Source organism: Homarus americanus, unplaced genomic scaffold, assembly GCF_018991925.1.
Source record: "Homarus americanus isolate GMGI-L3 unplaced genomic scaffold, GMGI_Hamer_2.0 scaffold24694, whole genome shotgun sequence".
Lineage (NCBI taxonomy): Eukaryota > Metazoa > Arthropoda > Malacostraca > Decapoda > Nephropidae > Homarus > Homarus americanus.
The window spans coordinates 2,476,995-2,501,967 of NW_024732780.1; the positions used below are offsets into that span (position 1 = coordinate 2,476,995).

The window sequence follows — 24,973 nt, forward strand, 5'->3', positions numbered from 1 at the left end:
CCTGTAGCCGACTTCTATGTGCAGACCTAACATTCTTAGGGCCGCTCCTTCAAGGAACTTACCCATCACGTGATGTGACCATGTCACCTCATAGCCAGTGGAAAGTTACAGGGGGTAATATGATTATATAAACTCAATGTACTACACTGACATTTATGTAAAAACTAAGGGGCTAATACAGGAATCTCATTTGTGCCAGCATCCAGAAGTGTCCTGACATTCCATGCAGCGACCATAAAAGGTTGTATAGTTTGTTTTGGTTTGGATCTGTGATTTTGACTGTGGTTTCGACCGCATAAAGATGACCTTACTGGGTGCAGTTACCCAGTCAGGTTTTTCTTGGGGTGAGTAAAGTGGCTCCTCGAAAAGGCTGTTCAGTCGCACAGAGAGGAACGAATTGCACTGCTGCCTAGATCCCAGTGCATAAATGACCATCTTACACAGTATGTGCCGCCCATGTGCAGAGTTGTGACTAGAGACTCCCGGCAGTCATCTCTGCCTCTCCCCGTCGCCACTCGTCCAATGCCATAGGACTTTTGGGGGTATAGGGGTTGATGATGATGAGTATGATGAGCTGAATGGTGGCTGCGTGTGAGTTGATTTATGTGGTGAGGCAGGAGTGCAGGCTGCAACCACACATCTTGGCTCTCCCTTTTCCTGATCCAGTTGTACAAATGATGCAGTGACTGGGGAGAGAGAGAGTTGCAATGCACTGCCGATAACCCAGTTTATTGGGTTTCGCCTAAGTATCCTGTCCATCATGCATTGCCTTCGTCCGCCTGTGTATTCATCGGGGTTCCATGGTGGTCACCTCTTCTGCCTATACCGCCATTAGGGTCTTGTTGGAGCTCTGTAAGCATGTCTGCCTGATGTGGGGCTCCACCACAGATTTTTCGTTTGGAGTTTACTCCCGTAGCCTTATACCTACCAAGGTTAATCCGCAAGGCAGCGGGGCAATGGTTGGTGGGTGCCAGGACGTTTCCACATGCCAGTGGGCCTATGCATCGTCCCTCTGGGGCCCACTGCTACTCCGAGATCCCCTGCTGGTCTAGCCTGGGCTCACGAGGCACCCGGTTACCATGCGGTGCTAACAGGAGGCACAGCAGGAGTCTTGGTGGTGAAGAGGCTGTGTAATGGCAGGGGAAGACTTATGCATACTTCTTCCCTGTCCGCCACGAGGGCTAGCCAGTGGCGGTATCTGAAAGAGAGTAGGAGCAAGCAGCGCTTGCACCTTCACACTAACATAATGCTGCCACACTAGACGAATTTCACCAACCTGTGTGGGAACACAACCTACCCTAGATGGCGCTCACAACATTTGAGGATGTTCCACCAACAGGCAATCAGCTCTAGAGATGCTTGCCTTCCTTAGTTAACCCTCGGTTAACTAGCAGTTCGTTGTGTGCAGAGTATGTAGAGGCGAGATGAATGTGCATGTACAGTGGAGAGTGACCTTTCTATATTACAATAGATAGATAGATAGATAGCAAGGTTTTTTAATCAGCAGCCAAAAAATCGGAGGATTGCAGTAATATCAGCTTGTGAATGTGTCCATGATGCTCTCTATCGTAGATATCCCGAAGCCAATGCTGATCGTCTATCTTTGCATCACATCTCTTTTCATTTGTTCAACCTTATAAAGACAACGAACACAAATTGAAACTTTCCTGCAACCTATAGTCACCCTCATTCACCCTCATCCTTCTCCACTCAAAGTGATTAAAGTAATTAAACCTAAAACCAATTTCAATTAACTATATCTCTACTAATTCCCTAATTAATTCCTAACTTCATTTTCTATTACCCTGCCTTTCGTCCTCAAGGAAGGGAAATTCATGCCTTTATCCATTCCGATTTTCTTTGAGCCTGTCAGATTCACAAAAAACCTACCATATCTGATACACTTACACTTATCTCCTCCAAAACTACTTTTTCTCCACCACACCCTTCTGGCTCACCCAATCTTCTCGGATAAACACAGACTGATTCGATGGAGCCACTAAGCCAACACGAATCTTTGACCTACTCTTCTGGAAGTATTCAAATCCGTATTCTATTATTGGTATCCTCACGGGCAAAGGAGAGCCTACGATAGGATGATATGGCAAAATCTCGATGGCCATTGCTTTCATTGTCTCTACGAGGTGATTTGTTGGAAAGAATATAAATCCTAAAGAAAAATCATATATTTTCGTTAACAGGTTAGAAAAAAAGGTATGGTACTGTACATCGGATTATTATTAATAAATTTGTGTATCTTTTTATTAATTTATTTTTTAATTTGTTTAAATACTACCAAAAATATGGGTCCAGATTGATTGACGGTCACTTACCTTTTCACCAGTAATATTTTCTCATGTTCATGAAAGTTCTTTTATTTTATACGATCTGAGGATGGAGAAAAAAAAATTCTAAATATCATATTGAATTATTGTGATCTGCCACAATTTTCTAGGGAGGGTCGTTTACCAGAAAAACTTCTTTTTCCTTGGCGAGTTTTGCGTGTGAATGCTAGGGGAGACTTTCGTACAAGCCACTCTTGCTAAATCCCTATTCCATGGGTAATCATACTCCCTTCTCTTTACTTATGGTAGCGCTCCTTTTCGCAATGTCGGCATGTCCCATTTTATTCAAAGTTGGTGTGACTCTCTTGCCTAAGAAAGTAATTTTTATCCATGTAGGCCATTGTTGTTACACTCTTTCGAGGGATCAGGACAAACAACGATTAGGCTGGTAAATAACAAAAATATTCATGGGAGAAGCGCTGATAGCGAAATGTTCACCAGTAGCCTTTTCTCTCAACACCAAACTGTAATTTAATTTATTATATACCTGTAAGTACTTTGGCAGGGGACAAGGACGAGGCAAACAGCGCATGGTAGTGGGTGAGGTGAGAAAGAAATGGACCAACCGGCTAACTAGGAACATGCAGAAAGAATTAATATGTTATCATTAATATGACATTCAATGTACTTTTGCCTGATTAGGGTAAACAGGTTTATGAAGTTTCTCCAGCGTGGCTGTCGAGGCGAGTTATACAGGTAGTCCCTCCCTCGCTTTACTGCCGTCATCCCCTCACTTCCCTCACTATGTTTATTTTAAAGATACGTGAATTGGACACAACTAACACTGGTATTATAAAGCAGACCCTGAGGTCTTTAAGTGCGTATTCTACGCTAATAAATACGCTAGTAACCACTATTAATATGTTTATTGCATAACTTATGTTGATTTTATGGAGTCTGCCGTTCACCTTTCACTGATATTCACAGTGAACTTTGCCATTTATTGGCTTCATCAGCTTTAAATTTCACTGTTATTAATACGAAGGAGTTGCACTTAGCACGTAATTTCTTATATTAATTTTGTCCGTTGGTTTATGAATAACTTAGGAATTTTTTTCCGAAAAAAAGATATGAGAATCAAGGACAATAAAATTTTTGTATCTGGACAGGACAGGCAATTTATAACATATTATCTTCCAATGCTTAAAGTCCAATATAGGTTATAACCAATAATAAATTACAGTCCCCCACGCCATTAAATTGTTGCCCTGTAATTTGAAAATAATATAATTTTTTATTTGATGTATGTTTTATTTATTTATTTTTTTGTACCACGTTTACTTAAATATCTATCGCAGTGAAATAATCAGAAACGAAAACTTGTTAAATTGCTGACGTAAAGTATACTATACTTTATTTATTCGAATATTGTAGGATGCAGTAATCAATAAAAGTACGATTTTCTCAAAATCTAGCCTGAGTACAATAATATACTACTAACTTTGCTGTTATGATAGCACATGAAAAAAAAAATGTTTTAGAAAATATACAAAAATTAGACTTGATAGTATTTGTGATAAACTTATTTTTATCATCTCATAACTTTATCCAGATATTGTACTATCTCAGTTTATTATTAGTGATATTTTAGAGGACTCGTCAAAGCCTCCCGGTTTGAACATGTCGTGTCTTCTTATGTATATTCATTACAGTATGCTTATGCCAGTTCTTTTATATTTTATTTGACTTACTGTACATAATTTCACTTGTGTATCGGGATTTGCTATGAATTTACCATTGCAATCATATTCAACTCATACACTTGTGATGGATCAAGACTTGACACAAGCTTGATTTGATCGTGAATGTTGTGCATTTAATCTAAAACAAAAATCTTACGTCAATAAAGAGATAATATTGTTAAATGTCCAGACAACTGCGATTGTTTTATAAACCTCTTATGGATATAAATAATACATATCAAGAAATAAAATCTCTATAGCCTTTCTATTTTTTCTCATTTTGCAAAACATTTTAATTTCATGAGAAAGCAATAAGGATAATAAAATTCTCTGGATTGCTTATCCTGTATAATTTTTCATATATTTTGCTTTCGTCTTTATAATGTTGTGCAATAATTTGTCAGAAATGCTAGGATCATTTATTGTAGAATGCTGCTTTTCCCTTCTTTGATCATTATCACTTCGATTGTAAATTTAAATCAGTAATAAATTCACAAAGAAAAGTAAAAGCTGCAAGGCTGAGGCCCAGGAGTAGTAAGAGCAGGGGTCCTTGCATGTGAATTACGGTAAGAGCCCTGATGGTATTCTCCGAATTTGAGTTTGCTGCTTCACTCTCATGCTGTTCCAACTCTTGTTCTCGCTGCCTCATGCGACTCTCTCTCCGTATCTCATTCAGCAGGTCATTACTCCATTTCTCGTACAATCCACCCTTTATAAAAGAAGATTAGATTGAACTTAAAATACCCTAGATCTTTGAGAGACAAATGCCTAAATCGCTAAGAAATCTCTATATAGAACTGATTCTAAACCTCTCTCAATTTCCTCTACAAGTGAAAACTGGAACGTAAATGTAACGTTTAGTAACTCATGCACTGTCACATAAATGGTAACTAAGAACTCCCCCCAACAATGTAGGTGGCTGCATTTACAAGGTTTCTTGCGAGGAATTTAGTATGTTCTACTTAGGCCAAACGGAAAAAGATCTAATAACTAGACTTAAACAGCATAAATATAGTGTTAGGACAGGTCAGGAATCTAATGCTTTGTTCATTCATATGAGAGATAACAATCATTGTATTGACTGTGCTAATGCCTCCTCAATTATACTTTGTAATTCAATTGTCAGCAGGAACATTATACCGAATCTGCATAATTAAGATTAAGATAATTTGTAACCAAGTAAAAGGGTTGGGTCACTACTTAATGACTTGAATATAGTGGACATCTGCTGTCCCTAGGGGTCGGATCTCACTCTCCATTACTGTGTATATATTGGCCTTTTATTAACTACTTCTTAGTCGATCTTACCGCTGTAGACGTGAATTGCACGAAAGGGCTTGGGAACTTCCTGTTTTCTGTTTTCCTATGTGGTTATAAACATATAATATATATTTATATTGATGAGGTTAGTCAAAAAGAACGATGCTCTAGCTAATTTAATCCCATTTTCACCTTAAGATGTCTTTTAGTGATTGACAATTACGCACAATATCAACCTGTAGTCAAACAAGCAACATAAGTAGTTCTACCTGCTCCCTGGAGATGTAACACTGGTGACAGGAATCTAAATTAATTCGGCCTATGACCAAACTTGCTGACTTCAGCCATTCTCGCACAATACAGCATTTTTTTTTTTTTTATACGGGATTAGCCCATCAGGGCACAGGTCAATAACCAACATCAGGGCCTGGGGGCGAAAATATAATAATAATAATAATAATAATAATAATAATAATAATAATAATAATAATAATAATAGTAATAAGGATGATGATAATTAATAATAAAGGAACAAAAATAAAAAAAGTAAAAAATCGAGTGAGAAACAATATATGTATGTTGTGAAGTCAAAGTAAGAGAAACGGTTGAGACCCGGCAATTGTGTGTAACTGAAGCAGAAAGTCAGATCAGCAACCTGGGACTTGAGTCACAATTTTTGTGATGTCGTATGGCAGCAGAGCCTACCCGACAATATATTATGCCTCCAATATCTTCCCAGGAAAAAGAACCTCCTTGTTTTATAGCTGCCTACTGCCTGTGGTGCCATTGTGTCACACTGTTACCTCTAGACCAATAGGACACTAAAAGCAGTCTTGGACTAGACTCTGATCACTTACGAGGCACGGGTAGTCCCGTATTGGAGGTTCACGGCACCTTAAGCTCAATGATAAGGCTTTGTGTGAAATATAGCAAAGTCTAGGACTGCTTTTAGTGTCCTATTGGTCTAGAGGTAACGTTCCCTAGTCACACACATAAGATCGTGAGTTCGAGTCCTGGCGGGGTGAGGTTGTTGATTATATATAGAAGTCTGAGCACTTTATGGGCTAATGAAATATATATGGAACCTTGTGATTCGAAGCCGGATTTGGTAAAACGTTACTCTGATCACTTACGAGGCACGGGTAGTCCCCTATTGGAGGTTCACGGCGCCTTAACCTCGATGAACAGGCTTTGTGTGAAATATAACAAAGTCTAGGACTGCTTTTAGTGTCCAAGTGGTCTAGAGGTAACGTTCCCCAGTCACACACATAAAATCGTGGGTTCGAGTCCTGGCGGGGTGAGGTCGTTGATTATATATATATATATATATATATATATATATATATATATATATATATATATATATATATATATATATATATATATATATATATATATATATATATATATATATATATATACTAGAGGAATCGCCGCCCTCCGGGCGGCTCTTTCGCTAGGCCACGGTAGGACGCCACCCTCCGGGAGGCTCCACATTGTCTCACTGTAGTGCATTAAGGTGTCTGCTTTGATCCTGACTTTGTACTCGTCAGAAGGCATGTTTTCCAGGGCATTTTTAAATGACTGTACATACGTGTTGCGCTCATGCAGCATTTCTTGGATAGATAGGACAATGTCATGTCTGACACCTTGAATGTTGCCACACCTGATAGTAGTCTGCTTTTCATGATCTCCCATGAAGTAGATTTGGAGGAACTTTGCCTGCTCATCTTCCAGTGGTAAGAGGGATCCTGCTTTGTGATAGACTTGACCCTGGACTTTGAATGTGGGCATGTATCCGTGCTCACGAACTACTCTGGTAGCTCCAAAGGATGTCATCTGGAAGCATGAATTGTACTTCCGTATATTTTCCAAGAAGTGTTTTGACTCTGGTGTTGTTCCCAGCATGAGAGTCTTCAATGGTTGTGGTGGTTTTTCCAAATTTGGCAGTCGTACTTTCCCATGAGAGCAGCACAGTCCAGCAGATTCTCCTTTGTACTTCTTTGCACGCAGTATTCACATTTCTTATCCATGTTGCCAATGACAACAGAGGGATACTTTTCATATTCTATATATAACATCATCCATCATCACTACATATAACACCATCCATCATCACTACAGATCGGTAAAGTAGTTTCCGAGATTCTCGTGCGGACAGACAAACAGACAGACTTCTTTGTTTTATATAGATATAGATCATCACTACATATCATCCATCATACTACATATAACACCATCCATCATCACTACATATAACACCATCCATCATCACTACATATAACATCCATCATCACTACATATAACACCATCCATCATCACTACATATAACACCACCCATCATCACTACATATAACACACATCATCCATCATCACTACATATAACACCATCCATCATCACTACATATAACATCATCCATCATCACTACTTATAACACCATCCATTATCACTACATATAACACCATCCATCATCACTACAGATCGGTAAAGTAGTTTTCGAGATTCTCGTGCGGACACACAAACAAAAACACACACACAAACAAACAAACAACAACAACAACAACAACAACAACAACAACAACAATAATAATAATAATAATAATAATAACAACACGGTAGGACGCCACCCTCCGGGAGGCTCCACATTATCTCACTGTAGTGCATTAGGGTAGACCACATTATTATTTTATTGTCTAATCATCACTGCATATAACACCACCCATCATCACTACATATAACAACATCCATCATCACTACATATAACACCATCCATCATCACTACATATAACACCATCCATCATCACTACATATAACAATATCCATCATCACTACATATAACATCCTCCATCATCACTACATATAACACCATCCATCATCATCACTACATATAACACCATCCATCATCACTACAGATCGGTAAAGTAGTTTCCGAGATTCTCGTGCTTCTTATGGATACCCAGTCAAGTCGGTATCTTGGGGAATGAGGCAGCAGATGGCCTTGCCAAGACTGGCTGCAACAAGGCCACACCTGACTACGTATGTCTATGGGAAAGGATCGCGGAAAGGGGACGTGATTGCTGCCCGTATCATCATTGGGTATGACTTTGCTTGGGAGATTGGTATCCCCACATCCCCTGAGCAACGCTCTTGTGCATTATGCAGAAGACCCGACAGCCGCACCCTTATCCACTACCTCCTAAGATGTCCCCACACACAACGCTTCCGTGACGCCTGCTGGACCACCACTCCACGACCCCCTGACGGAGACACGATGATCCTCCCCATACTGGCCAGATATTTTGTAAATAACATTGATTATGTGTTAAAGGAATATCCTTCCTTCCTTAGGCTTTAGTAAGCCCCTTTATAATATTTATACTGTATATACTTGTCACACTTGCCAGATGCTTCTGGTGTCATTGTACAGGGGTACCTAGTGACAGCACTAGGATCCCGCTTCCCTATCAAGGAATAAACAATTGAAATTGAAATTGAAATTGAATTGATTCTCGTGCGGACACACAAACACACAGACAAACTTCTTTGTTATATATATATATATATATATATATATATATATATATATATATATATATATATATATATATATATATATATATATATATATATATATATATATTAACTTATTATATATCATGCGAAGTTACTTTTTGTATTTTAATATAATTTTCTTAATTCAGTCAATCTAATCTAGAATTCAAGCAAGATTTTCTGTTACTTATCATTAAATTGGCTGGCCTATCCAGGAGCCTATTAAACCACGAACTGCGGCTTTTGGGAAATCGAGTTTACCTCATGCATAAAACAAGGCATTTGATTTGATTGAAGATAAACAAATTTGAAACCTTACAAAACATATAAGACTTTTTACTCATCACGGGTGGAGAATTAAAAGTCTGTGAAGTGAGATGGAGGTAACTGGCAAAGGGTAGTGGTTGTGGTGACAAATATTTTGGTTGTGGCTATGCAGGGGACCAGGGGCGGTTTTTTTTAGTGCAATGGTGGTGGTAAGGCCTGGTGTAGGGGGTAGGCCAGGTTGTGGCGTTGATTTTAATATTGAAACAGTTTATTTGGCTAGAAGAATACAGATACAAAGTGGATACAAATAAAAATTTTGACATGACTGAGCCAATTGAGAGGCTAAGCACTCTTTGTGAATTATCATATAACATTTAATATCATCTGCAATAGTACACGTAACATGGTGTTAGTAAATACTTATGAGATTGTTAGCACAATTTTCACCTCTTTATTTATTTTATTTTATTTTTCTACATTTATATTATATATATATATATATATATATATATATATATATATATATATATATATATATATATATATATATATATATATATATATATATATATATATATATATATATATTTTACAGTGGAGTAGGTATACAGTATTCTGATAAGTGAGGGAAATATAACATGAGATGTATTAAGGTGAAACAAGCGGACAGACACAGTCAGGATCATATCTTAACGGCAATTATATAATTATTGCAATTGTTATTTCTATCTACGTGACGATATATAATATAATATAATAGTTTTGATGGTAAAAATATAAGTAAGAGTAAAAAGTAAGTGTTTCAAAAATATTAATATTTAGACAATATATATTTTTTAAGAGACGATTTAAAGGAATGGGAGTAGTCTTTGCTCGGATGGGTGGGGGTAAGTTGTGCAAGAGGAGTTCATGGAGAGTGTTTTCACTAAATTACGTAACGAGACACGAAATATCCTAGTAGGATTAATCTACAGAAGACCCCACACTAATGTAAGGAACTTTCTTGATAAATTTTCGGAGCTTATCTCTATCATAAGCTCAGAGGGGAAACTTTGCTTCATTACAGGAGATTTCTACCTTGATCTATTAAAATCAGAAACCGACACCTCAGTATTAGACCTTCTTGCTACCTGTCATTCTAAACTCTTCTTCAACACTATAACCAAACCCACTAGAGTAACTGCCACCTCTGCCACTGTGATAGATCATATCTGGACTAACAACACTCCTAACAATCTTGCAAGTGAAATTATTCATAAAAATATCTCAACCACTACTGCGCCGACAAAATGCTACTTTTTGAAAACAACTTACTGAATTCTAAGTGGGATCTTATCTCTGCTTCCGACAACCCTTGTGTAGGCTGCTACAACTTCTCTGGCATCTTCAATGCTTTCTTTGATAAATGCTTCCTCCCTCAATATTATGTCAGTGAAAACTGTATCTATCTCCAAACCTTATAGTTCAAGTGAAGTCAAGACAGTGATAAAAAAAAAACACAAACTCCAAAGGAAAGTTGCAAAAAGACCCATAACTTTCGGTGATGCTTACCGAAATTTCAGAAATAAAGTAACTCAAGCAGTTAGAAATGCCATAAGTAGCTTTTATACAAATAAGCTCCAGTCAGTATCGGGCAACAGTAAGAAAACCTGGAATATCATCAATCCTATTCAGAACGAGAACACTCTATCTAAGGTTTCCCACTCAGCTTTTATGATAAATGATTCAGTTGTAACGGAGCTCTCCCTCATTACCAACCACTTCAATGATTATTTAATCAATTTGGGCAGAAATCTTGCAGAGAGCATTCTTAATTACCATGAGGAACTTAGAGCCTACCTGCAAAGCAGACTGCAAAATGAACTGTTCTTATTCCCTGTCACAACAGATGAATTATTATTGATCATCATAAAAATTTCCAAAGATGCAGCAGCAAGCGACGACAATATACCAATGAGCATCATTAAGAAATTAGCCCACTTATTACTACCTGTTCTCCTCCACATTTATAACTCCTCCTTCACTAGTGGCGTCTTTCCGGATGAACTGAAAATTGCTTAAGTTCACACAGCATATAACAAATCTGGGGCAAGGGTCTTTTCAAGTATTATCGCCTCATATCAGTCCTCCCAGCCTTACGTAAGATACTGAAGAAGCTAGCATGTAGAAGACTAAATTCCTTCTGCAGTGTCAATAACATCCTTACAGGCTCTCATTTTGGAATTAGAGCTAGAAGGTTAACTGAAAGTGCTTTGCTATCCTTTACTAATAACATCTTAAACTCTTTTAAAGACAGTCAGTTCACAGTCGGTATATACCTGGACCTCTCTAAAGCCTTTGATACTGTCGACCATTCCATCCTCTTTTAAAAGCTATAACATTACGGCGTTAGGGACCTGTCCCACAATTGGTTTACCTCATATCTGTCTAACAGGAAGTAGTATATCTGCTATAATAATCAGCAATCTGACTCCTCATCAATTTTGTATGGCGTTCCTCAAGGCTCCATTCTCGGTCCTGTACTGTTTTAGTTGTACACAAACGATATAGTCAACTCCAGCACACTAATAAATTACAACTTATTTGCAGACGATAGTATTCTCTATGCCAGCAACTCTGACCTCCATTCCTTGATGAGAACTATGAACACTGAATTGACTAAATTCAGGACCTGGACGATAAATATTTCCAGTTCAGAAAAATAATCAGAGATACTACTTCAGACACCCAGAGCTACTAAAACCACCCCCCATGTGCTCCTCTCAGTCCCAGACCTCCATAAAATATCATAGTGTGAAGGTGTGGAACATCTTACCCCCACCCATCCAAGCAAAGAAAACGCTCCCTTCCTTTAAATCATCTTTTAAAATTTATCTATTGTCGAAGTATTAATATTTTTTTATACGTACTTTTCTTACCTGCTTTTATTGTACCACCAAGACCGTTTTATTAGCAATTATCATGTAGTTAGATAGAAATTAATATTGCAATAAATATATTTGCTAACTGAGAGCACTTTCCTCCTGTTCCACCTTAATACAAACCCATCTTGTACTGTTTCCCTCCCTTATCATATTTATGTTTATCAACTTCACTGTAAAGTATGTATATACTTATAAAATATATTTAAAAAAATAAATAAATAAAGATCGAAGCTATAACCGTGGTAACCCCGATATGTTATTATTACCACCAGGCAATGTGTACTATTTCAAATAATATTAAATGTTACAAGATGCCTTCAAGAAAGCTCAGGCGCTCAACTGGTTCATCCATGATGATATTATGATTTTTATCGACTTTGTGTCTATGGTCTTCTGGCCAATTAACTGCTTTAATATCAATATCAACATTTCAATACCTCCACACTATGATATTTTGTGGATTTATGGAGATCTGGGACTGAGAGGAGGGGTGGTATTAGTAGGTCTCGGTGTCTTAAGTTGTACCGGAACAGGAATTAATTATTCTCAATTAAGTGATTAACATATTTATAAACAAATAAGCAAATACAGCACAGCAGTAAGAGTTAATATCCTCGAATTTGAAAATTTTCAATTTAGCAAATTGCTCGTTAGGGTGATAATTTTTATTTATTTTTCCAAGTTGGTCACAATCCGCACCACTTTATTTTACTGTAGGTAGTGACCAGGGGTTGTGTTTTAGAGAAGCCAGAGGTTCCCCACAGTGTTTGTTTTTTTTCTTCGGAGAATAGTCCACCCGGGCACAAGTCATCGACCCACAATGGGGCCGAGGGGGCGAAAAATAAGAGTAAAAAGAAATAAAATAGAAAACTAAAAGATTATATTAATCTACACCACGTACATGCCGGAAACCCAGCTGTTTAAAGTGAGACAGAGTGTATGAGTATGGAAATACAGAAAAAGGCAGAGCATTCCACAGTTTGGCTGTGTGAGGAAAGAAGGATGTACTATAACGGGTTATTCTAGTGTGACTAACAGCCACAGAGAAACTGTGTCAAGTGTTGGTTAACAAGGTCATAATAGATTTCTTTCATTGCTTTAAAAGTGAGTGACTGACGAGAGTGATACATAATACGCACTGTTTATTGACTTTACTGTGAATGGGTTGTATGTGGTTTCTCCAATTTAATTTAAAAACAATAACCTCAAGGAATTTAATATTTTGTTCACATTTGAGAACTGCGTCTGGGCCCAGGTGTTCTCCTGCCATTTCAAGACGTCGCTCGAGTGTGGAGTTGAACGGACGCTTCCCTACCCCGAGTGTGGACCACAGTATTCCAGAACCTTCCCCCAGGGCCACTGCCGTAGGAAATATCTGTTCATTGTTTGATTCTATCAGTTGTTGACTCCCATTAATTGTTTGATTCTATTAATTGCTGACTCCCATTAATTGTTTGTTCCCTTTAATTGTTTGCTTCCATTAATTGTTTGACTCCATTAACTGTTGACTGACTTAATTGTTTGACTCCCGTTGTTATTTGATGTTTGTTGAGTGGTGTCAGAGTTTTTTGTTATATTTTTTATAGTAAAGAGATGTCAATCTCAAACGGTTGTTTGTTATTCCTCAGAAAACCATGGTCCTTGACTTTCCTTAATTAAGAACCTGATTAGTCTGGTAAGGGATTTCTATCCCTAATTCCCAGGCCTTTACATAGGGCATATCGAGCTATGAAACCATCTCCTTCTCCTATTACCCATACCTCTTTCATTACTTCTAGGAATCGTTGTAAGGCTATTCTTCGTAGGGCCAAGCTGAATTTTATTAAAAGAAAGACCGCTGTCCTGACTAATTCTTCCTCTAGTAAATCCTTCTGGTCCTTAACTAAAAACATCTTTAACAACTTCTGCACGCCTTCTTTTCTTCCTCTCTTCCGCCCCAATAACTCTATAGCCAACTCTCCCCCTGACAAAGCCAACCTCTTTGGCACCTTATTCTCCTCTAATTCCACCTTAGACGATTCCCACTCTATCCCTCCTACCCTTGCACCTCCTACTGAACTTATGCACTTTCCTATAATCCCCACTCGCAGGGTTGCCGGTGTGTTATCCAGGTTGGATGTGAGTAAGGCGCATGGACCGGACGGAATAGCCCCTGGTGTTCTGAGGGAGTGTGCTGAAGCTCTGGCCCCTGTGCTTGCTCGCCTCTTTCGCCTTTGCCTCAAAACCCAAACTTTTCCTTCTTCTTGGAAGCATGCCTTGGTTGAGCCCATCCCGAAGAAGGGTGACCATTCTAATCCCTCTAACTATCGCCCCATTGCCCTAACATCACCCCTCTCTAAGATTTTCGAAACTATCTTGAACTCCCATTTTCCCCGTCACCTTGAACACCTTTCTCTTTTGTCGGATCACCAGTATGGCTTTCGCCAGGCGAGATCTACTGGTGATCTGCTCTCCTATTGCACCCATCTTTGGTCATCCTCTCTTGGGGATTATGGGGAAACTTTTGTCGTGGCTCTCGACATCTCCAAAGCATTTGACAGGGTTTGGCACAAGTCTCTGCTATCTAAACTTCCCTCTTTTGGTTTCTCTCCCCCACTTTTTCTCATCTCTAGCTTCCTTGAGAACCGATCCATGGCAGTTGTTGTCGAGGGATCGATTTATCGCTCTTTCTCTACCAGTAGTGGCGTCCCACAGGGTTCTGTTCTTTCACCAACTCTCTTCCTTCTTTTTATCAATGATTTACTTCACACTACAACTAATTCTATCCATTCTTACGCTGATGATTCTACTCTTCACTCTTCCTCACATTTTCCCCTTCCTCCTAACTCTCAAACTAGATCTGTTTTTAGAACTGATATCATTACTTCTATCAACGCGGATCTGTGCAGCATCTCTGAATGGAGAGGTACAAACTTGGTTAAGTTCAATAGTAATAAAACTCATTATTTACCAATTACACTTTGTAAATTAGAAGATCTCACACCAATTACATTTCAGGACGCTATCATCCTCCAAAATTCTGAAATAAATATGTTAGGCCTCACCATTTCCTCCAATATGTCCTGGAAATCACACATCCTTAGTATAACTAAAGCTGCCTCCCGAAAGTTGGGTATGCTGTAGAGATGCCGCAGCTACTTAACTCCTGAGCAGTTGCTCCAAGTATATAAGGGATTCATTCGTCCTAAATTGGAGTACTGCTCTCATATCTGGGGTGGCTCTTCTTCTGTCCAACTATTAGATAGGGTGGAATCAAAGGCATTTCGTCGTATTAACTCTCCTCCTTTAGTCGACAATCTCTCTTCCCTTTCTCTTCGCCGCAATGTTGCTTCACTCTCTCTCTTTTATAGGTATTTTAACGGGCAATGTTCGGTGGATTTGGCATCCTGTGTACCGCCGGCAAGGCCGCGGGTTCGTAACATACGTCTTGCCCGCGGTGCCCACCGTTTCTCTGTGGATATCGGTCACACGAGAATAACCCGTTATAGTACCTCCTTCTTTCCTCACACAGCCAAACTGTGGAATGCTCTGCCTTCTTCTGTGCTTCCATGCTCTTACAATCTGTCTCACTTTAAAAAGCTGGTTTTCCGGCATCTTCGTGGTGTAGATTAATACAGTATAACCTTTTTTTTTCTATATTTACAATTTCTTTCCGTTCTTTTTTTTCACCCTTAGGCTCCGTTGTGGGTCGTTTGACCTGTGCCCTGGTGGGCTAATTCCCGTAAAAAAAAAATTTACAACAAGAACAATACAGGACCGAGAATGGAGTCTTGAGGGACGCCATACTAAATAGTTCAAGCTTTGACAGGGGGATGGTATGGTGGGACAGTATCAAAGGCTTTAAAGAGGTCCAGGAATGTTCCCACTGTGAACTGACTGTCATCAAAGTAGTTTAAGATGTCATTAGTATGGAACAGCATGGCACTCTCACTTGACCTTCTTGCTCTAAATCTAAACTGAGAATCTGTAAGGATGTTACTGTCACTATAGAATGAGTTTTATTAGGTAGTAAGCAGCTATCAAAGAGGAAGGCACTAATGCCTGGGGAGATATTGCAAGCATAATGTGTGGTCTAATGGTAGACCCTACTGCCATATGGCATAACAACAATTGTGACCAAGTCCCAGGTTGCTGATCTGACCTTCTGCCTCATTTACACACAATTGCAGGATCTCATTTGTTTCTCTTACTTTGACAATACAACTTACAAATATCATTTATTATTATTATTATTATCATTATTATTATTATTATTATTTTCGTAATTATTATTATTATTTTCGTAATTATTATTAGTATTAGTGTATGTATATTCTGTATGCTGTATTTATATTATGCTATGTATATTATGTATGTGCTCCATTTATGTATTATTTATTTAGCCTAGCTAGTAGCGTGTGGCAATGTATTTATCAATGTCCCACATGCTTAATAAATGTGCCTGGCGACGTATGGAAGCTGCTAATGTATCACTTGCCATACGTCGTCTATAGAGCAGTTGACCAGCGGACAGGTTGAAGAGCGCTACTCCTCTTGTGTACATATCTCTTATCCAGTAAATAGAACCTACAAAATCTATACAGGTGTTTGTGTTCGCTCCTGTATATTGAACTTATTACCCAGAACACGAACATGGCGCAGTGAACCGGTTTTACTGGATAATTACGAGTGACAGTGCAAAGTTTGTGGAAAGCCGGCTTATGGACTCCTTCCCTGTGTCAACCAACCGCCGCCCGCCACCCCTCCTCGAAGAATTTTTAGCAACTTTGAGCAGTGTCAGTGACAGTGATTTTCTGTGCAGTGTTTAGTGCATTGTGTGTTTCGTGCCATAAATGTGTGACCTTGTTCTAAAGGATTCTCAAGGTACAAGGCATGGTCTGGGCATTTGCAAGGAGTAGACTTGAGTACACCACCCCTCGCGAAGCCTGGAGGGTAACTGCCGCTAGTCGTCGTCTCCACCCCCCTCACAGCGTCGTCTCCACACCCCTTCACAGCTCAAGGAGACTGCTCTCACTGCCCGGGACACACACACACACACACGTACACACACACACTGACCGCGGCGATTCCCTTATATATATTTTATATATATATAATCTACTTATCTGTGTATTTAATTAATTTTTTGTCTGAGATCTTGTTGATACGACGGGCTGACCGGTCAACACTGATTTAAGACACAGTACACAGATGGAGTAGTTATGTCTCGTGCCTTACGTAGCCGTGGAGCCAGCGCCCGGATGAGTCAGTGGGATGATAGCTCCGCAGAGATGGATGACCAGGCTGACCATGACGCTCCAGCTCCCACAACATCGCGCAGCCCTTCACCTCGATATTCAGCGTTGTCTCCAGAGATAATTGCTTTAATGAAGTTTATGAGAGATGAAAGGCGCGAGGATGAAGCTAGCAGACGTGTGGCGGATGAACACAGAAGGCAAGCAGAGGCAGAACGAGACCACCAACGGAGAGTGGAAGACAGTGCACGGTTTGAAGCTTTAATATCTCGCCTCACTGTTAACCAAGCCCCTGGCTCTAACACTGCCTCGGTACTAAATGGTTCAGATACCTCATCAATGCTCTCTTCACGCCCACCAGCCCCACCTAAAGCAGCTGCTCAAACACCGCCCATCTTGAAGCCTGATGTGAATTTCCAGACTTTTCGTGAATGGCGGCGACGGTGGACTGATTATGCTACAATGGTGGATCTCCAGAGTTTGTCACAGCCTAAACAACTCATCCAGCTGCGTATGTGCCTGTCCTTGGAAATTCAGCTTGTCTTAGAACATACGCTGCAGGTACCTCCGACCTCTTCGCTGTTTGTAGAGGAGGTACTGGACATTCTACAACGGCACATCAAAGGACAGCAGAATGAAGCTCAATGCAGGAGGGAATTGTTTAGCTGCAGACAGATGGAGGGTGAGACTTTTGACGCCTTTTATGTACGTCTTAAGAGAGCCTCGGAAGAGGTAGATATATGTCTAGGCCACCACCAGCAGTGCGAGGAGACCCAGTTGAAGCAGGTGATCCTGATGGGTGTTAAGGACGAGGAACTTGTCCAACGCCTCACCTCCCTCGACTCTTCCTCTTCTCTCAAGGATGTGTTGACGATATGTCGCTCCTACGAGGCTGCCAGGTGTGCCACCTCTGCCATCCGAGCTCCCCCTACAGCTGTACGCGCTGTGTCCCGGTACAAGAAGGACAAGAAGTCTGCTCCTACGCCTTCGCCCACCACGTCCACGCCCGGTTCATTTTGTAACAACTGTGGTAAGCAGCACGGAACACAGGTGTGTCCAACTGCCGAGTCTACATGCAACAGTTGTGACCGTAAGGGCCACTGGTCACTCACAGTACGGTGCCCAGCCAAACGCGTCCAGTGCAATGTGTGCGGTCGTCTGGGCCACTATGACAAGTGTTGCCCTTCCAACAAACCCAAGGGACAGTGTCGGCGGAAGCTTCAGCTCCCTTCCACCAGAGAGGGCCGCCCACAGTTTTCCAATCAGAAGCATGACGACCCTGGACAACGCTCGAGCCATATTAGGAATGTGTGCTCCCCCCCGCGTCCCAGGACCAAAGTCCCCCAGTACATTAGTGTCATCGTGACCTACGGCAGTGTGTCATCCCGTCTTCAGATGTTGCCCGACACCGGCGCTGATGCTACAGTCATCGGTCCTCAGCATTTGCAATGCTTGGGGCTCTCTCCAAGTGATCTAGGACCGCCCCCCAAGGATCTCCGCTTTACGGCAGATGGTTCACAGATGACCCCGGCCCTAGGTTCACTTCAAGCACAAGTCACCTTTGGCAACAGGTCGTGTCAGGCCTGGATTGACGTGCATAATGGTGTCCCGACTCCTTTGCTGTCCTACAGACATTGCCAAGAGTTGGCCATCATCTCCCAGGACTTCCCAACACCGATTCTGGAGGTAAAATACGCCAACAGGGTGCACGAAGGGAGCAGCAACTACCCTGCTGCCGCCCTACCCCTACCTCTGGCCAGTGACACCTCTCCTTCGGTAGTTGTCCCTGCTGCATCACGTCCCCACGTCTTGGCTCGCCTTCACGACAGTCACCGTGGAGCTGAGGCCACCAAACGACGTGCACAACAGACTGTGTTCTGGCCCGGCATCAACTACGACATCTCCAATGCTGTCCAGGGGTGTAAGCCCCGCCACGTACTACAACCCAGCCAGCAGCAGGAACCCTTCATGAGCGACGACAACCCCACCCGCCCCTTTGAGTCTGTGTCGGCCGACTTTTTCTCTGTGTCAGGAAAGTCCTTCCTTGTTATCGTCGACCGTCTCTCTGGTTGGCCGGTTGTCATCAAGTGCGGTAATGACACGACGTCTACCGCCACCATCAGCAAGTTCCGCCACTACTTCCGTGACGTGGGCGTTCCTGTGCGCCTGTGAACAGATGGAGGGCCTCAGTTCACAAGCCGGGACTTTGCTGTGTTCCTCGACCGATGGGGAGTCCGGCATGTGTTGTCATCGCCCCATTACCCGCAGTCCAACGGCCACGCTGAGGCTGCTGTCAAATCCCTGAAGCACCTCATCCTTAAGGTGGCCCCTTCTGGGAACATTGACTGCGAGGCCTTCGACCGGGGTCTTCTTGAACTCCGCAACACACCTAACTACACCGGACGCTCCCCTGCCCAGGTTTTGTATGGACGCCCCCTTCGTTCTTGTGTCCCTGCTCACCCTCAATCCTTCTCCAAGGAGTGGCAGGCCAAGACAGAGGATTGTGATCGCCGAGCCGCCGAACGTGTTCAGGACGTCGTCGCCCGCTACAACGACCACGCCCGTTCTCTCCCCAGGTTGAGTGTCGGCACCCAAGTCCGTGTTCAGGACCCGACCTCCCTACGTTGGGACAAAGTAGGCGTAGTCATGGGTCTCGGTAGGTCACGGGACTACCAGGTGCGGTTACCCAGTGGTCGTGTGTGGTGGAGGAACCGCCGTTTTCTCCGCCCCGTAACAATGCCTTCTGCTGACCCCGCCACCAGTGTTGAGTCCCATACCCTTCCCAGTGATCTAGTCCCTCGTCGCTCAGAACGGATCCAAAAGAAAAGGTCCGCTCAAGACTTTGCTATGAGCGTATAGGGGGGAGGGAGGTGTATGTTTATTCTGTATGCTGTATTTATATTATGCTATGTATATTATGTATGTGCTCCATTTATGTATTATTTATTTAGCCTAGCTAGTAGCGTGTGGCAGTGTATTTATCAATGTCCCACATGCTTAATTAATGTGCCTGGCGACGTATGGAAGCTGTTAATGTATCCCTTGCCATACGTCGTCTATAGAGCAGTTGACCAGCGGACAGGTTGAGGAGCGCTACTCCTCTTGTGTACATATCTCTTATCCAGTAAATAGAACCTACAAAATCTATACAGGTGTTTGTGTTCGCTCCTGTATATTGAACTTATTACCCAGAACACGAACAATTAGTATATTATATTTTCACCCCCAAGCCTTAATGTGGGTCATTTTCTTTATGACCTGTGCCCGGGTGGGCTAATGCCCGTAAAAAAAAAGAAAAAAAAAGAAAAAGAAAGCTAGCTTCTTCAGTATTTTACTTTAGGTTGGAAAGACTGATATAAGGCGGTGATTCTTAAAAAAGAAATCTTAGTCCCCAGAATTTTTATATGCTAGGTGAACTTTAACAATTTGCAGTTTATCTGGAAAGACGCCACTAGTGGCGGAGGAGTTACAAATAAGTAATAGAATAGGTGGTAATACGTGAGCTACTTTCTTAATGATGCTCATTGGTATATTGCCTTCGCTTGCTGCTGCATCTTTGGAATTTTTTGTGATAGTCATAATTCATCTGCTGTGACGGGATAAGAACAGCTCAATTTGCTGTCTCTTTTGCAGATAGGCATCTAAATTCCTAATGGAGGTCAGTGATGTTCTCTGCAAGATTTCTGCCAACATTAATAAAATAATCATTGAAGTGGTTTTGAATAGAATTTATGATACTCCAGGTTTTCTTACTGTCGCCTGATGCTGACTGTAGCATATTTGTATTATAGCTATGTCTGACATTTCTAACTGCTTGAGTTACTCTGTTTCGTATACGTACTTTGGTAATCATTTTTGCAAATCTTCTTTGGCGTTTGTGTTTTTCTTTTATAGTTGCCTTAATTTCACTTGTGATACAGGGCTTGGAGATAAATGTACTATACTTTTTACTAACTTAGATTTGAGAGGGAAGCATTTATTAAAGCAAGCATTGAAGATGCAAGAGAAGTTGCAGCAGATCATCCTTGGGTTGTCAGAGGCATAGACAACATCCTATTTAGCATTCAGTAAGTTGTTTTCTAACAGGAATATATTGTTATGGCACTATTCTCTGTATTTTTTGTGACTTTACTATATCTTGTGGCTGATTTATACATGGCAAAAACTGGGAAGTGATCTGAGATATTGTTATAAATAATTCCACGTGCAAGATTGTTAGGAGTGTTGTTAGTCCAGATAAGAGCTTAGAATGACAAGTAGCAAGAAGGTATATTACCGAGGTGTCCGTCTCTGATTTTAGTAGATCAAGGTTGAAATCTCTTATAGCGCAGTAAAGTTTCTTCTCTGTACTTATGGTGGAGGTAAGCTCTGATAATTTTTCAAGAAAGTTCCTTACATTGGTGTGGGGCCTTCTGTAAATTACTCCTACTAGAATATATCTCTGTCGTTATGTAATTCAGTGGAAACGCTCTCATGAACTCCTCCTGACCCTTTAAATCATCTCTTACAGAAGTGTCATACTTAATATCAACATATAGCGGGACACCACCGCTGTGTTCAGACATATTGAAGCATTCTAATATAATTAAGTAAGTTGGTCTCACAGAACCCAAGTGCATCAAATATGTGGGCAATAGAAGATATACACAGATCTATACAGGTACCTAATGTACTACGCACATTATTGTCATTCCTAAAAAAAACTTTCATTCATATTACGCTACATAACATTCAAATCCACCGCTCTTGTAGAATCTCAGAGAACGGGGGTCATTGATAAAGACTAACTCACCTAATGAATGTTACGGAATCATGTGTTATATTGTACCCAGGTACGGTTATATAATATTAATTGTATGAATTCATAGCATTATGGAGAGACGTGTTTTTCCCATTCGTTTTACATTCAGGATCCCTCCCAGTAAGTCCCGCCTTCGAACACAGTTGTCAATACGTTTATTCCACTCTCTACTGGCAAACTCAATCTTGAATTAGTCTGGGTAAATCAACTTTAGTAATTCGCCAGACCTTTGTCAACTGAGGGTCATCCTTGAATGAATAACAGTTGAGTTGTTTGTAATTTCTGTCATTTCGTGAGTAGCGATTGCTGGCAACTCAGGGGTATATAACCACGGTGAGCTGGAGGATCATGCCTCCCGTAAAGCCATCCAACTTCGTTGTCCTACAGGTATGTGGATGTGTTCCCTAGCCATTCAGTTTGATTCTGTCAATTGTAGTGAATATCGGTGTTCATGTTGTGACAGTATAATTGTTATTCATCCAGTGTGAGAAGAAATATAAAGTAAATGTCGTCTAACGCTGAGAGACAAAGGATTTGTTGTGATTGTGTTGTCCATGCTTCCCTCCCGTAATGCCATCCAACTTCGTTGTCCTACAGGTACAATGGGGATTAATTGAAACCCCACCGGTCGCTCGGAGCCGGTGGATATTCAGCAGTGGTTAATATATGAGCGATGGCGCTGATTCGGCATGATTAATCGGCTCCACTCCACCTCGTGGAGCTAGACCCCAGCCTCGCCATGTTTCTAGCTACCACTGATCACAGCCATGGTCTTGTGCCCCAGAGTCCTACCCTGGGACACTTCCTGGAAGTTATATGTCCACAGTGTTGTTGTATGTGTATGGGGGTAATTCTGGAATAAGTATCCCATGTTGGGGAATGGGCCCATGTATGAGTTGGTTTCAGTAATAACATGTTGCTTGTTGTGAGTGCATCTCATATGCATTACCAACAGTTAGTGAAGTATCATATGGAAGTTGTAATGTATGTAATGAAATGTAATTTGCAGTTGAGTAAAGCCTAGGAGTTACCTTGGAGTTATATGTTAATAATATATTTTTTCCCACTTTGAGTCCATTTTAATAAAAAATTTCTTAGAGTATATCAGGGGTATTCATTTCCCGCAGTATAACACTTTTATTTCCGTCCAAGGGACCTGATATCAGAATTGCAATACCCATGTTCCTAGACCCTCGACATGCTACCAAAAAGAACTGAGGTTAGATAGTAACCAATGAACTGAAGTAAGTAGAAAGAACAATGGAAAGAACTAAGACATGTTATGGTTTCACCCTTCCTTCCCCTTATCGATCTGGTCAATTAAAAACCTAACCCAATGCCTAGTCCACTCTGCCCGCTACCTACAAGCTACATTCTGCCCAGAGGGGGTCTGGTGACAGCAATCCTTAAAATTAAGACAAGAGTTAAGTTTCCCCTTAGAATTAGTGACCCCAGATCTGGCAGTATAATAAGTGAAGGGGGATACTACTGATATTATGGCTAATTAGGGAGTTTTGTAGAAAAGCATCAGGGTCAACATGAGGGAGTAATGTTGTAATGACCACGGTCGTACACGTCAGTTATTGTAGAATAAGACGATTCATATTACGCTCAATAGCCCACAAAACATGTAGCTATGCCTTCTTTATTGAGTCTCATCTGAGGCGTCCATTTTCTCATCGCTCCTTAGCTTAGGTGCCATCCATTTTCTCTGACTTCCTGAAACCAACCTCTCTATAAAGTAAATCTGAATGTGAGAGAGAACAACATTGTTTTGAGTCAACTTAGAGATGTCTGATTACAGTTAAAGCATACAAGATCCTTTGTGCGTGATGTTGAAAGCTTTAACTGTCTTTATTGTTCATAACACTTGTTAAGTAAGTGAGTGTCGAGTCTGCCAGTACGAATGGCATCCGATGATAAAATACCCTGGGGATAGCCATGAATTTCTAAGCACTACTGAAATTAGATCATTTTGATGCCCAAACATCAGAGTATCTGATGTTTGTAGTTTAGTTAGTGTCAGTTGTCTATTCAATAAAGCCATTAATCTTCTGAAAAAACATGTCAAACTTCTTATCTCCAAAATCTATACCCATAGAGGGTCCTTGTCTAGAAATTCCGCTTATGTTGGGAGAACTAGTGTTAATAACGTATGTATATCACTTATTCCTGGCAAGCTCACTCTCTGATTAGATTATAAAAATAGACGTCAGAAATTCACCTGACCCATGGCATTGATTTTCATAATTAAATGTACAGCGACTGAGTTGAATGTAATTTCTGTCATTGCGTGATTAACCTTTCTGGCATGTGTACAGCACAGCCCTTAGTTGCCAGTTAGCCGTATATAAACTCTTGCACGAGGGGCAGCGTCACATCTCTGATGCTGTCCATCATATATCAGGTATGTGGACGCCTCCGCCCGCCATATTAAGTAGAGTAAATATCGTCTGTCGTTGCTAGACGAAAGATTGTTTGTGATTGAGTTATTATTGTCACATCTCTGAAGCTCTCCATCATATCTCAGACACAGGGTGTGTGTTAGCTGAATACCCAACAGTCACCGGGGGACCGGTAGCTGCACACCAGCTGGCTACCTTGCTGGATGTCGTTAATTGGGCAAGATTAAATTGTGCGAGTCCATACCCTGAGAACTAGGCCCAAACTCCCTCACAGTGTATTGGACTCCAACCGACCCTAACAGCGCTCTTTGTTTGTTGTGGTGACAGTGACACCAGTGTGACACCCTGGGGCACCCCTTACAGTTATATGGGCCAAAGTATTATTGTTGTATATGATTGGGGATAATTAGTAGAAATGTGGTTATCCTATGTTGAGTAGTGAACCCATAAATATGGATAGTATCAGTAAATATGTTATGTGAGCTGAGTTGATTACATCAAT

At 40.9% G+C, this 24,973-nt stretch overlaps 1 protein-coding gene across 1 annotated transcript in view; it reads right to left on the bottom strand.

Moving 5' to 3' along the window:
• Positions 1 to 4,361: 4,361 nt before the first annotated feature.
• LOC121868962 overlaps positions 4,362 to 24,973 on the bottom strand; it is a 29,631-nt gene continuing 9,019 nt past the window's right edge. Inside the window, exon 2 of the mRNA XM_042369995.1 lies at positions 4,362 to 4,736. Coding sequence (XP_042225929.1) covers positions 4,485 to 4,736 — 252 coding nt within the window. The 3' untranslated portion in view covers positions 4,362 to 4,484. The remainder of the gene's footprint in view (positions 4,737 to 24,973) is intronic.